We start from the raw sequence: 14,291 nt of genomic DNA on the forward strand, positions 1-14,291 counted from the left end.
AAACAGCATATTCTGTTTCGATATTCCGAATAAGGCCTTTTTCCAAATTTAGCATTTTCAGATTAAGACATATGGGATATGCCGGTATACTCTGGTTTCAGAGGCATTCTTTGTATACAGCGCATTCGGAATATGCATTTAATTGGGGGTTTTACCGCAGTTTGCAACAGTTTACGGCCTGTCCGGCTAGCAAAATTACGAATCCCACTATGGTCACGCCAAGACCCGCCCTACGAAGCAGCTCGATTGGTTGGGGTTAGGCATTTGACCTTGAGTGGTTAAGGTGAGGGTTAGGGGATTGGTCAGGGGGATAGGACCTGTACATGTAAGCTTGGACGCCTGGCCAATAGTAATGTGTGAATGCTATTGAACGGTGAGTCTTGGCGTGGCCATAGTGGGAAAATAAATATCGCGTCCGGCTACAGTAGAGATGCATGCTCAAAAGATAAGAAACACAGTTACTTTTAAACATTATGAAAGATTTGGATATCAACAGGTTTATAGATATGCGCAAACATTGCAACGCCAAAATTTCAAGAGGTGGTTGAAGGAATGAAAGAGGGATGCTGTGTTAGCACAGTCCAACAAGTTTGCCACCACTGGTAAACTTTTAATATTATGTGCATGTTAACGTGACACAAATGTACCTCCCATTTGAGCCTGTTGTTCACATTGGGAAAATAACCTGGTAAAATAAATGCAATAAACTTATTGTAAAAAGAAGCAGAAATAAAATAACATTATATAAGATTTAACTGAGTTTTTACAATTTAATCAGTTGATTGTTTTCTTGATTTAATCGATTGTTTGGTCTAAAATGTCTGAATAAAAGGGAACAATGTCCATCACAATTTCCTCAAGCTCAAGTTGATGTGTTAAAATGTCTTTTTTGTTTTGCCCAAATGCCAGATATTATTGATTTACTATTATCTAAGAAGCTGGAACTGAGGAATATTTTGTATTATTGTTTGAAAAATAAATTGATTATCAAAATAGTTTCCAATTAATCTAGTAATCATTTCAGTATTATATACTTCATTTCAAATGTATTTATAAAACTTTGAACACTTTGAGTCACCATACATTGCTTACACTTTAAATTCATCTGCACATATTATTTAGTTATCTACCCATTGAAACGCCATGATACGAAAGTCATCCTATAGTATTTAAAAAAGTAGGCTAAATAACTACAGTAGCGTATAAACATAATAAATATGAGAATGACCGTGATGGTAAGTAGCCAAGTACATTAATCAAGTACTATATAGATAGAAAGTAGTATTTCCATTTGTATGCTACTTTATACTTCAAAATCAATACATTTCAGAGGGAAATATTGTACCTTTTTACCTTCACAGGTATGGTTACTAGTCTACACATAAAAAAATAATAACATAAAATTTACTTATACAATATGATTTGTTTTATAGGTGAAACCACCCAGCAAAATATAAAGAAGGCTTATCGTAACTACGACTTGCTAATGCATCAGTAAAAATAATGCAATAATATAGCTAAGACTCAGAGGACAATTTTATGTTGTATGCATTGTGGGTAATGTTACTTTTAGCCTACTTTTGCCAAGTTTAGCTGATAATACTTTTGTACTTTAATTTAAGTAAGATTTTAAAACCAAGACTTCCATACTTTCACTTGTAATCGTAATGTATATACAAATACTTGAGGGTCTTTTACTTTAGTAAATATTGAGCAGATTTACTGACCGGGAATGGACGTACAGTCAGTCTATGCGTACAGTTCATCCACATCATTTGAAACTCTACTACGTCTGACAGGAAGTCGTCACCACGCGGTCACGTCACTTTACTCCAACACGGAAGAGATCGTCATCGTAAAAGCTGTGAGTTGGAAGGTCTGTGAGATGTGATAAAATTATAGTAATTTTGTGAGTAGAACAGCATGTGGTTTAATAGTTTGAATGAATTAAGCAGTTTCCAGTAAGAGTAGGTGTTTAGTGGACGATGTGTGACTTGGTTTGTGCTTTTATAGTCTCACAGCAGTGAAGTTCATTGCATGTCTCGTGAGCCAATCTGCAGTTAACGTTAACGGTTAAATCAATCACTGCATGTCTAACATGCTCTACATGTAGAAATCAAGTATATATACAAGACACGGTAATAAGACATCAGATAGTATTCTTATTGTAGAAAGAATAACTTGGTCATTTTTGTGTCTAGTGTAGGGCGGGGTACAAGGTTGACAGTTATAAACCTTTTTAAAACCATGTTAATCACTTCTTTTTAGACCTTTTAAAGCCTGAACATGTCGTGGATAAGGGAAGGCGAATTAAACCTGCTTGAAAAGATTTCAGCCAATATCCTGAAGGTAAGCCCAAATCTGCATATTCTTATGTTCTTGTACCTCTTTGTATGTATTTTTCAATTTATTTCCGAAAACGAATAATCCAGCGAGTTTGGAAACCCCCAGAGGATCATACAGCCCAGTATTTCCAGTATCTTCTAACCATTTAGATGAAGAAAGATTCAATTCACTGCACAATCTGAACAAGGTTACTAGCTGGAAATGAAATATCCTTGTTCATTCTGTACGACGTGAAACAAAAAAAAAAAAAAAAAAATCTTAGTTAGTTATGCCTGTCTATATAGCCTGGATGTTGCATTGTATTCATTTATATTTTAATATAAAATAAAATGTGTATATATTTAACTTGTGTCATACAAAACGAACGTTTTTTTAATCATACTACAGACGGAATATTTCTCTATCCAGATGGCCAGAAGAACTGGAAATACCTTTTAGAGCAGCTTTGATAAACAAACTTCTGTTTTTTTTTTCCTAGTTATTTAGCTTTTTTAAAATATGGATGCTCAGCTCTGATTTGAATGTAATGGTTAATACACGAGAAGCATACACTAGGCCTACTTCGTGTCACCCTAAAACAATCAGCACCACTAAAGGGCTACAACTGAAGATTATTTTAATTATCAATTAATCTGCTGGTCATACTCTTGATTAATCTATACATTATTTTGTCTATAAAATGGTTGAAAATAGTGCAAAATGCTGGTAACAATTTCCAAGAGCAAAAGTTTTCTCTAAATAACTAGTTTCATTAATTTAAAAAAAAAAGTCCAAAATATTCATTTAGAAAAAAAATCACATCTCCCACAGCTTTCAACTGCATCTCACAACCTTCATTATTGGATAGAGGTTGCTCACACGTCAAATGGTGATGAACACCTTGAGATGCAGTTAAAGCTCTGAAAAAAGCTTGTAGGTGGACCTTGAGTTAAACTTGTTTAAACAAAAAAATTATTTCTCAGGTCAGGAATGATACTTAAAAGACAGGGAAATCTTCACATTTTAGAAGCTAGAACTAGAGGATATTTGGCATGTTATAACAATTGTTGCCTTATTACTAATTACTGTTCATTAACTAATCATTTCAGCTCTATATAACTGTATCTGTCAGTATAACCTCTATTGACTCGCCTGATCTGCATTGTGTCTCCCAGGCTGGACCCATGCCTAAACATGTGGCCTTCATCATGGATGGTAACCGTCGCTTTGCACGTAAAAAAAACATGGAGCGCCAGGAAGGGCATATGCAGGGCTTCAACAAGCTGGCAGAGGTGAGGTTGCTTAAAGCTTCTCAAACATATGTTGCCTGGGCATAAAAAAGGTTGTTCATGTATGTGTTAACGCCTTGTCCTTTCCACACTAGACATTACGTTGGTGTAAGCATCTGAACATCCAAGAGGTGACAGTGTACGCCTTCAGCATCGAAAACTTCAAGCGCACCAAAAGCGAGGTGGATGGGCTAATGGAGCTGGCCAGGCAGAAATTTGAAAAGCTGCTGGAGGAACGGTGAGTTATCAAGTTAAGGTTTTAAAACAGGTTTTCACTTCGCTGTTGCTTGTGGGACTAGTCAAATGTTATACATCATTTAATTCAGCTTTCTTAAAGTTAAGTCGAGAGGAACCAAATGCAGTGACTGCTGTGTAGTTAAAGTAAGTTAATTCTCCTTGCAAGACTGAAACGTCTGTTCCATATTCCAGTTCCAGGTTCAGTCTATGTCAAAATGAGTTTCAGATGGGTATTAAGGAGCCAAATGTAACAAAAATGTTTTCAAATGAGCTGTTAAGTGCTTTTAAATCAACATAGCTCCCAGTTACATTTAAAAACATTCACACTGAGACAACACTGACACAAAAAAAACCCTACCACTGCCTTGGCCATTGAGTGAGATATACTTTAGACTGATGCCAAAAGGACAAAGAGGAAGAAAGGCTGACTTATATATAGGAGTGCACAATATCAGTTATTTCCATTGCTGTTTCCATGCAATACACCAGAATATCTAGTTTACATCTGTAGACTAATCAACAACTATCATGCTGAATGATTAGGTGCATTAATACCATAGACAGTATATAGATTAATACCTATTTTTAGTCTATGGTTAATACGCAGTTCCACAAATGGCCACTAGAGGTTGTCCCAATAAATTTTTTGTCTTGGACTTTGGATTTCTTTTCTTCATATTTTTCCACAACAATGAATATTTTACAGGTGACTCATTTCTTGCGTTTTAAGAAATAAACCTTTTTATCAGTCAATAATATCAGTAGCTGTGTCGATCACTTACGGTTCCTCATTAAAAATACAGAGTCTATTAAATGCTTTTTCAAAAGACATTGTGGTATTATTGCTAAAGTTAACTAATTTAAATTTTTATCTTGGAGGCAATTTTGACAATGCTGTTTTGTTAAAAGCAAAGAAAGTTTGAAAGGTTGGCTTGTTTTGCAGCATATTTTCTTGAACGACAGGAGTACCTGTCACACTCAGCTTTGGTGGTTGCCACTTGCTCGCCCACCTCACCTCTAAATGACATTTTTCCCTACGACAATAACACTGTCGAAAATAAATAATCATATTGTCGTGACATATTGCACATCATCTTGATTGGTCCTGATACCAATAACATGTTATGCAACTATTCCACATTTTCAATATGTGTATCAAAATGTCTTTCAACCTTTGTAAGTATAGCTACAAGGCTGCTGCCACCAAGAGGATGGCATATGATGGACGGTAGTTAGTGTTGGTGACATTGCACTGCAGACGGCATCAGGGAAACTTTACTCACTGATGACTCAGTGGAAATTCCTATGTTTAGGCACCTTTGTGCATCTCTGGGTGGGAAAATGCAGACAGACACGTTTCAGCAGCCTTAATGGAGTGGTCTCGTTGTTCTCCCTGTTCTTCTTCATGCTTTTCTCAATTTTTCTACTCCTCCACGCACCTCGCTTATAGGGACAATCTGGAGAAGCATGGTGTGTGTATCCGGGTGCTGGGCGACTTGAATATGCTGCCACTCGACCTTCAGCAGCTGATTGCCAAAGCTGTGCTCACAACCAAGGCGCACAATAAGTACATGTTTTATTACTTTGTATCCCTGCTTCTATGACTCATCATTAATGACTTAACTTTACCAACACACTAGACATGTGACATAAACCAATTTTATATTATACACTATAAATGACCACAGATATACAAATGTTTGCTCTGCAGATGTTTCCTGAACGTGTGCTTTGCCTACACGTCAAGATATGAAATCACTAATGCTGTCCGAGAAATGGCTTGGGGAGTGGAGCAGGGCCTGATCAAAGCAAGGTAAAAATATGGCAAAGACAATACAGGGTTGATATCCTGCCAACATCCATAATACGACCTAGAATATCAAAAGATAACCTGTAGAGCTATTTCTCTAACAAGCTGTGTCTGTGTCCTGTCGTGCTCAGTGATGTTTCAGAGCCGTTGCTAAGTGAGTGTTTGTACAGCAGTAATTCTCCCAATCCTGATCTGCTTATCCGCACCTCCGGAGAGGTGAGACTCAGCGACTTCCTTCTTTGGCAGGTGAGAATGAGAATGACTGCATGAATGCAAAAATTATGATATGTGAAGATGAGAGTTGTTACCTTGAGAGATCTCACTTAGTGCTCATGCTTTTTTGTCTTTTCCCTTTCCTTTATTGTGTTCTATATCTTTTTTGTGCACGTTATAGGTTTACCCAAAGGCACTTACCATCTCCAACAGAAAACACTGTTCACAAACTGCTCCAAGCAGCTCTATAGTAGTCCAGCCTTTACTTCTGTGACGAACATGCGTCGCTTTGTAACACGTTATAATGCTCACCTAGCTGCTAGCATGGCACGCCCTCATACTCTGCTTCTGACTGTGTAGTAGTCCTTACCTACAAAGATAGAACAGAAGTGAGATGCCTCACTCTGTAGCTAAAACAGAGAGTTCAACACACAGGGTGAAAAGAGGAGCTGCAGCAACAAAAACATGGTGGTTTTTTTTAAAAATGAAACCATGTAAACCTATTCTGATATAACATCTAAATAGAATTATGAACCTGAAAATGAGCATAATATGAGCACTTTAAACTTTGAAACATTAAAGTAAGATTGGAGATATGAATTCCCAGGCTTGTGTTGGGTGATTATTTGCAATTAGGAGTAATGGCTAATTTTGAGGCACAGTAGCTGTTAACACTGGCAGTGGGACTTGTGTTTGAAATTGTGTTGCTCAAAGTATTCACCTCCAAACATTATGTTGTACAAGGCTTTTAGTTTATGTAGACAATGCCACCAAAACATACCTGCAAGAGCTGGGAATATGTGTCAGATGAAGCCTTGACCGCAAAGCAGACATGATACAAGTCTAGCTTTTGGTTTTCCAGTAAGAGTTTGTGGTGATCTTCAGCATCCCAGAGTTTGGGTAGAGCCACATTCTTTATGTCATTGTCTTTATCTGTAATGTAGCTGCCATCAAAGGTGAGAATTAACCATTGGATTGTACCAATGAAAAATAGATTTTTAATAAAGAGTCTTGAACAACCTAAACATGCCAGCAATGACAGACTCCACTGCCTTACCCTTTTAACACTGTAACCAAATACAGGGGATTCTTTTTGCATTTCTCTTTGATTGTAATCATACATGTTTAGATTGCAGGACTTCTTTAAGAAGCGCAGGCTATTTTTATTAACATATGATTTAGTTTATATAATTTATAATTTTTTATGACTATAACATCAAAGTATCATCCACCAAATTAGGGTTGTAATCTATAATAGACCGCATTAACCAAATAGATTTGATCATATTGTGGAAAACCTTACACCTTTTCCTTTGAAATTTATATTGATTTTCTTGTATCTTCCACTCTGCAGACTTCCCACTCCTGTCTAGTGTTTCAGTCGGTTCTGTGGCCGGAGTACTCATTCTGGAACTTGTGTGATGCCATTCTTCAATATCAATTAAGTCACAAATCCATTCAGGTAAGGCCTATGTCGAGACAGTTTGTTTGTTGTCATGAATATGGGACTCGGCATTGGAGAGGGCATGCACGTAGATTGGCAAAATAATAAGAATGTCTCAGAATACAGTGGCCTTGTGGCAAGTAAGTAATTGGATAAAGAAAGTAATTTCTACCTATACATGACTAATTAGAAGATCAATATGTGTTGTATTTTAGAAAGCCAGAGACGTCCATCGAGAGCAACAGGCCTTACAGCAGCTAGAGGCGGATCGTGCCTGTGTAGCAGAGCACCTGCAGCATCATGGGAATGGAAAGCCTGCAGACGCCCAGAGAAGACAAGAGGCACTGATGCAGTACACCACCTGCCGGGAAGAACGGATTCAGGACTTCCTAGAAGCACTAAAGCACAAGAGAGACTCTTTCTTTAGTGACTTATGGAGCGACGCCATCTTGGCCTAGGAAGCCTCCAAACAAACGCCATGTTAAAGTGGGAACGAAACCTCTCCTGTCCTTTTCCCTGAAGGTTTTCGATGGAAAAAGGGAAGAGTGAACAGTAACTGGGAATGGTTTCATTGTGTTACTGATTTGTACAAGACAAAGGCAATTTTACCCCTATGGGGCTGTAGAATAATTGATATTTATGATTGTAGATTTAAAAAAAAAAAAAAAAAAAAAAAGGTCTAATACATGTCTGGTCAAGATATAGTTAAGTAATTGTGTAAAGTGTGTTTCAAATGCATGCCATTGTTTGGAAGATCAAATTATATGAGTAAAAGCCAGGGATCCTGTGTTTTGGAAACGTTCCCAAAGCAGCCGTCCAGAATAATATAAGTCAGTACAGTTTTGCATTTTTGTTGTGGCTCAAAGAAAGTGTTTGAGTGTGATGATGGGTGTGATTTTGATGGCATAACTAGATTTTGACCAGCTTTCTTAAACAGAATAAAGCGATTGCTGTATGTCAAAATATGAGTAAATGATGTACGATTCAGTCCTTTGTACTTACGTACCACATGTCAACATTGTGGTGGTCTTTGAACAGTTTCCCAAGTTCTTGTCTCCATCTGGCTTATAAAATATAGGTATGTAATGTCTAAATTTCTGCAACAGAAAAATCTCTTTAGTACGTCCATGCTACTGATGTGTAGCATCTCATGGGAAACCAAATTACTGTATTTAGTTTCCCATTATATTACTGAAGCCTTTTTTCACAAAAGTAAATGCGGTGAAGTGGACCTACTCATTCTGTATAACGACGGGCCTTTAATCAGTCAGAAACCTTCGATACATCTCCTCCCTGCGGCGCGGCTTAGTATTACCTATTACCATTGACATATATACAATGGACCAATAGACCCCGTTGCTCTGGAAGGAGACCAGTGAAGGCTATTAGAAGCACTTTTCCGGTGATCACTTGCTTTACTGCGCAGCCTCCAACTGACAGAGACAACGTAAATGTGACGTGAGCAACGTGTCTGAAAGTTGTAAGTCTTCTGGTAGCTGTGACAAGAGAAATCTCAATCATTTCCAATCTTACAGAGACGGAGAGTGTAGGTATATGTAAGGAGATAACATGGGCACAGGCTAATTATTGATCACTAACATGCTAGTTAACATTAGTAATTAAACCTAAACAGCTAATGTAAGTCGAAACTGCCTGCGAGCTTCTCCTGTACTGTACGGTAATTCCTCTACTGTGCGACAGTAGGTCACTTGGTTATGACACAATCGTTAGCTTATTTTTACTAAAACGTCTGCTACGGAGCTATAACGTGAGGTACAATGTAATGGAGCCTTTTATACATTGTCGTGTTTCTTTATAAATAAACAATGGACAAATATAGTCTTTAAACGCTTCAGATGTAAAGTTATTCGCAGTCAAGTGACGTAAAAAAAAATGGCAGTCAGTGTAATGCTAACAAGAGGTGATCGCTTTGTAGCAACAAAATGGCGCCATCGTAGGTTCGCGTTCTGAAGCAAAGCTTACCCATAGACAGTGTATATAGCTTACCCGGTCTGCTTCCTGCCTCTTTAAGAAATGGGTGGTGCCTGGGAGCACGTGACGTTCTGCATCCAATGGCAGACATCGAAACACAAAACTGGTTTAAACCGGTTTCGTTGTTATATTTCAGCGTATAAACTACAAAAACATTCGTTGCATTATACGTTCGCCATTTTACGCATCGACTGATCGTTGTGTGTGTTATCTCTCCGAAAAAAAACCTCGTTTTTACGGTTCTATTTTTTGTGAGCTTTCTGTTCATTTCCTATCAACAACATGGGCAAATCGAAGGTAAGATTTTTATTTTATTTTATTTCATCTTTGTGCACTAGGTTCGTGTTGTTAACTTGAGGTCAGGCTGTGTTTGATATATCTGCATCAGAAGAACGTCATCATCCCTAACAAACGGTGCAGCCATGGCGGTCCGACGAGAGAACTCTGGGCGGGGATTCTTTAATCCTTCGAAAATAAAAGTTTATAGTCTAGGTAGTAACTTAAAATGTATCCTAATCAGTAAAACACGACTGATAACGTACATTATGATATTTTCACGCCCTGCGCCAAAGCTCTGACAAGTGAAGCCGTTGACATTGCGCTGTCTGTTTTTTTTTTTTCCCTCCTTTGCAGCAGCAGGTTGGGGGGGAAATCTTGACAGGTTACAGATAACATTACACGCTTTAATGTTAAGTGCGTAACTAACGTAAGCTGTCAAATCGATATGAATGCATAACTCGTGATCTACTAAATTAACGTCTAGTGAGCCGCTATCGAGTAATCAAAATAAGTTTAAGCACAACTTGCAAATTTAAGGAAGAAGTTGGGGGAGGGGAGGTTGCATGTATTCTTCACTGTGTTTTGAATAGGGAAAGTCAGGCTTGCTAATGCACATGCATGTTGATTCAAAACTGGTTTTAACGTTTTGTCAGCCAATTTGAATTTAATCAACATTGGTATTAAAATATCTACGTCGACTGGCATTACTTTATAGATACACTAAATTAACGTTAGTGCGTATTGGTAAAAAAAAAAAATGCAGTGATGTAGAAGGTTTAATTTTTTTTTGCATGTGTTTTATTAAATTATCTAGCTAACGTTGATGGAAAAAATAACGTTTTTATTGAATCTAAGCAGAAAAGTAATTTTCATTTAGTTTGCAACCTCTGCAGGCTTTCGTTTGCTGCGTTTATTACATGGCGGTAGCTGCAGATTAGTAAAGTAACGTTAGTAATCTTATCAATTTCCCAACAGCTGTCTGTCGGCGCGCACTGATAGAAAACAAAGGAAGCTGTCAGGGCGCCAAGACTGTCATCGTGACAGGATAGCCCACATTTGAATTCAAATATGCGCGGGAAGTTCTTTGTGTCCAAACGTTTCCTAATTAGTTTTTGGGTCGTATTTTTCCGCCAGTAAAAGATCCTGTCTGCAGAAATGTACATACTCTGTTTTTATTACAGTGTTATTTGAGTTGTCATGTACTGTACTGGTATTCACATTTTAATATTGTCCTTTTTTGTGTTCTTTGTCTTTCAGAACACTGCATCTGCGGTTTGTACAAAAATAAACTTATTGTATTCTTATTGTAATGATGTTCCTTTTTTATTGCAAGAATATTATACAACTTTTCAGTAAATTGATTATTGAATAGATTTGTAGTTAAATGCTGCTTTTATTGTAATTTTACCTAGATTTTTGTTGTGTTTTCTGTTTGTAAGTAATTTTGACAAGCCACCGGATGCCCACTAGTTTAGGGCTGTTAATATCATGTTTAGTTAGGGTCCTGTAGGCGAGTTATCTACAATCATTATTGAAGATGTTCTTCCTCCTATCTCAATAGGGAACAAGAAGTTCCGAGCGTCTGGCTGGGGTAAGCTCCTTAGAAATCATCAATTAAAGCTATTTAACTTTGTGATTATTCTTGTTCCTCATCCAAGTTGGTTTCCTAACAGCATCTTTCGCTGAGGATTAACTTTAACCTTGACATTGTAATTTGCATAAACCCATCGTCTTGTCTATTTGCTTTGCACAAACATGCTACACTCTATATCAAAATAGAGTGTAGATTCTCGATTTTCTTGTTACAATATTAAACCGATGGATTATGTATGTTATTGGGAGATAAAAAAACTACTAACGTGCTCGATGTCACCAGCCATTTTTTTCCACTGTAGCCCATGCTCTTCTGTGTAGTCTACTGTTACATAATGTTTGAAATGTTTTTCTTGTTTTGCAGAGACATAAACCTGCAGCCGAGCCAATAAAGAAAAAACCTGCTCCAAAAGTATGAAACTGATAAACGCTAGCTGATCTCAACTGAACATCTGTATGCTGTATGTCAGATGTAAAACTGGGTCATTGCCTTTTATTTCTTTGAAGGGAAATTAGGGCGGGCCTAGTGGTACACTTGATTTTCTTCGTTATTCTGAAATGATGATTGTATACTAGCTGAAGAGCTTTAATCTGTAAGTAATCAATTGTCATGTTGTTGTTTTGTAGAAGGCACCCAAAGCAAAGAAGGCCAAAGCAGCTGAAAATGGGAACAACAAGGCCGAGGTTTGTTTCTTTTATGTTTTTATGAGCTTACACAACATACTTTTTTTTTCTTCTTCTTTTGCAGGTAATTTGTGCTGTTTTACAAATAATTTATGTGAACAATTTAACAGAACACACTGTGATAAGCTAAGAATATAAATATTAAAGAAATGCATTCAGTAATTGTAGGCTTCTCACTACCAAAACACAGCAGCTAGCCTACTACAAAACATGAAACTTTAATTCCTTTCAAATTTAACTTAATTTGAGAACATGACTCCTTCAAGTGTTTAAAGTATTCATTTTAGGGCAGAAAAGTTTCAAATGTTTTCCCTAATATTGACGTGAAGAGCACACATGCCGTATAAATATGTAGCCTGTGTACATGGTTTGTTAATAAACTGTTACTTCAACATTTTCTTTTGTCATTTAACTGTGCTCCTAAATTTCTTTGTGTGCTCATTTACTTGAGTTACGATTCAACGTGACAATTAACTTTGGTCTTGTTATTTGCTAACCTAATAAATAAAACCATTTGTCCGGTGGCAAGTAGAATTTTGACTTGGGGCAAGTTGATTTTACTTGCCCAAGCTGTCCAAAAAAAAAAGCTATATTAACGTTGAGCCCTGTATGGACTATCAAATTCAATAACTATAAAAATTGAGCCCACAAATATTTTTGCACATATTTGAGTGTGCGGATCCTATCTGTCATTGTAATTAAAGGATCTGAAATGTCTGTGTCTGACTTGATGAAACCTGCGGACCCCGTGCAATATAGTAAATAAAATGAAATGGATCCTGAATCCCAGCATGATGCCTCTAACACGCTGCTTTCTTACCTTCTGTCCGCAGGAGCCAAAGGCCGAAGCCACTGAAGCCAAATGAATAACGGTTGATGTGCTCACTCTGTGTACTTGGTGATTGTACAGTTTTAAATAAGTATTTTTTACCAAGTTTTATATTACAAATGTCATTTATAGGTTTGGTTTGGGCTTGCACTTGATGTAACAACAGTTTGTTGTGTCATTCATATTCATTTTATATCCATTAAAAAAAAAAAAACGATTACCGTCCATATCTTGTAGACGAGGCATTTTCGGTTTGTCTAATTTCTTTTTTCTTTTCTTTTTTTTTAATTTAAAGTGCAGAATAATAGATGTGTTCCAACAAGTTGGAATATAAATCTAATTTTAAACATTATGAGGCAGCTAAAGCATAGCGTTAAAATTTGACGGAGAATAGGAATTGTGCCTTTTATCTCCTTGTATTTTAATGTTAAACTAATAAGAAAATGCTTACCAAATGTTTTGAAACACTGTATGTTGACATGAATTCCAGTCAGTGAAAATACCACAGAAAAATACTGTTATTAGGTCAAAAGATTAATGCATCCCAAAAAACATGTTTGTGAACCTGGTCATCTGATGAAAAGTCCTGTTAAGTTATGTTTGTGTTCTGACTGAAGCTTTTCTGACTTAAATGGTTGATCTAAATGTTCTTGAATAAAAATGTCTTCTTGACGTTACTTTGTGACATGAAAACCTTATCTAAGAAATAGGAAAATCCTTGTTTCATATAGTAGATGTACAGTGACAGTCCCAGTGGAGTGAGTAGAATATGCTGTTATACAGTGATTTTAGCAAACAACAAATCCCCAAACTAATTGCAGGACATCTATTTTAAGAGATTTCTCATAAACCTGCTTGATCTGTTGATATATTTTAACACCATTTTTGTTTTAAGAAGGGTTCTTCAAGAATGGCTCTAAATGTACTTGACTGGAGGCTCGTTGACTTGAAATGAAAAGCCAGAATGTTTTTGGATATTACATAAATCCTTAAGCTAAGCCACAATGGACCACTTTCCTAAAGAGTTCTTGCATTTGAAACATTACTTTTGTTATATCTGCAGTACTGGGAATCAAACCACAAACTATGTATTGTCTGAATTTATGATTCCTTAAAGTATAATTTTCATATTGTGTTTAGGTAGATAGATACTTTATTGATTCCCCAGGGGGAAATTCAAGGTCCCAGTAGTGTACAGACATCACACACAACATATACATCATAAACAGGATGATACAATAACAAAAAAAAAATCCACATGAATAATATGGACAATAAAAAAAAAAATACTAAATAAAAAATCCACATGAATGTACTAAGGGATGCATAAGCATGAGCCGCTTGCAGTGACAGGGCAGGGACTGACCCTATGATTCAGCATGCATGGTAAGGTGCTCTACAAGAGTATCTAGTGCAAATAAGTCCAATAGTGCAAGGATAAAGTCTAGAGACCAGCATTAAATATGGATAATATAAGAGAATAATATAGACATAGTAATATAAAAACTATAGCAGTGCAAAGATAAAGTTTAAAAAAAAGACAGCATTAAATATGGCGTTATATGGGAATAAAGTGGACAGTAGGATAGACACAAA

At 36.7% G+C, this 14,291-nt stretch overlaps 1 protein-coding gene and 1 long non-coding RNA gene across 5 annotated transcripts; both read left to right on the forward strand.

The window, feature by feature from the left end:
* Window positions 1–1,743: 1,743 nt before the first annotated feature.
* On the forward strand, window positions 1,744–8,286 carry dhdds (dehydrodolichyl diphosphate synthase). 4 transcript variants are annotated; one of them, XM_028580475.1, is made up of 9 exons: window positions 1,744–1,876; window positions 2,269–2,349; window positions 3,501–3,617; window positions 3,710–3,852; window positions 5,302–5,418; window positions 5,563–5,664; window positions 5,793–5,907; window positions 7,229–7,336; window positions 7,534–8,286. In XM_028580475.1, the coding sequence occupies exons 2-9, from the start codon at window positions 2,287–2,289 to the stop codon at window positions 7,774–7,776; spliced, it is 1,008 nt and encodes a 335-aa protein (XP_028436276.1). In that variant the 5' UTR covers window positions 1,744–1,876; window positions 2,269–2,286; the 3' UTR covers window positions 7,777–8,286. The 4 variants fall into 4 exon arrangements, with proteins under 4 accessions (XP_028436276.1, XP_028436277.1, XP_028436279.1 ...); XM_028580476.1 differs by having other exon boundaries at window positions 1,744–1,864; XM_028580478.1 differs by having other exon boundaries at window positions 1,871–1,909.
* A 1,110-nt stretch (window positions 8,287–9,396) lies between these two features.
* Window positions 9,397–13,372, forward strand: LOC114557110 (uncharacterized). Its single transcript, XR_003692765.1, has 6 exons — window positions 9,397–9,607; window positions 10,847–10,861; window positions 11,151–11,180; window positions 11,547–11,594; window positions 11,810–11,866; window positions 12,700–13,372. It is a non-coding gene; the product is annotated as an uncharacterized LOC114557110 (long non-coding RNA).
* Window positions 13,373–14,291: the final 919 nt, after the last annotated feature.

This window comes from Perca flavescens, chromosome 6 (assembly GCF_004354835.1).
Source record: "Perca flavescens isolate YP-PL-M2 chromosome 6, PFLA_1.0, whole genome shotgun sequence".
In the NCBI taxonomy this organism is placed as follows: domain Eukaryota; kingdom Metazoa; phylum Chordata; class Actinopteri; order Perciformes; family Percidae; genus Perca; species Perca flavescens.

Coding starts and splice junctions, on each gene's coding strand:
- dhdds (XM_028580475.1), top strand. CDS start 2,287: ATGTCGTGGATAAGGGAAGGCGAATTAAACCTGCTTGAAAAGATTTCA. Junction 5,908..7,228: donor GCGACTTCCTTCTTTGGCAG/GTGAGAATGAGA, acceptor TCCACTCTGCAG/ACTTCCCACTCCTGTCTAGT. Junction 7,337..7,533: donor TAAGTCACAAATCCATTCAG/GTAAGGCCTATG, acceptor GTTGTATTTTAG/AAAGCCAGAGACGTCCATCG.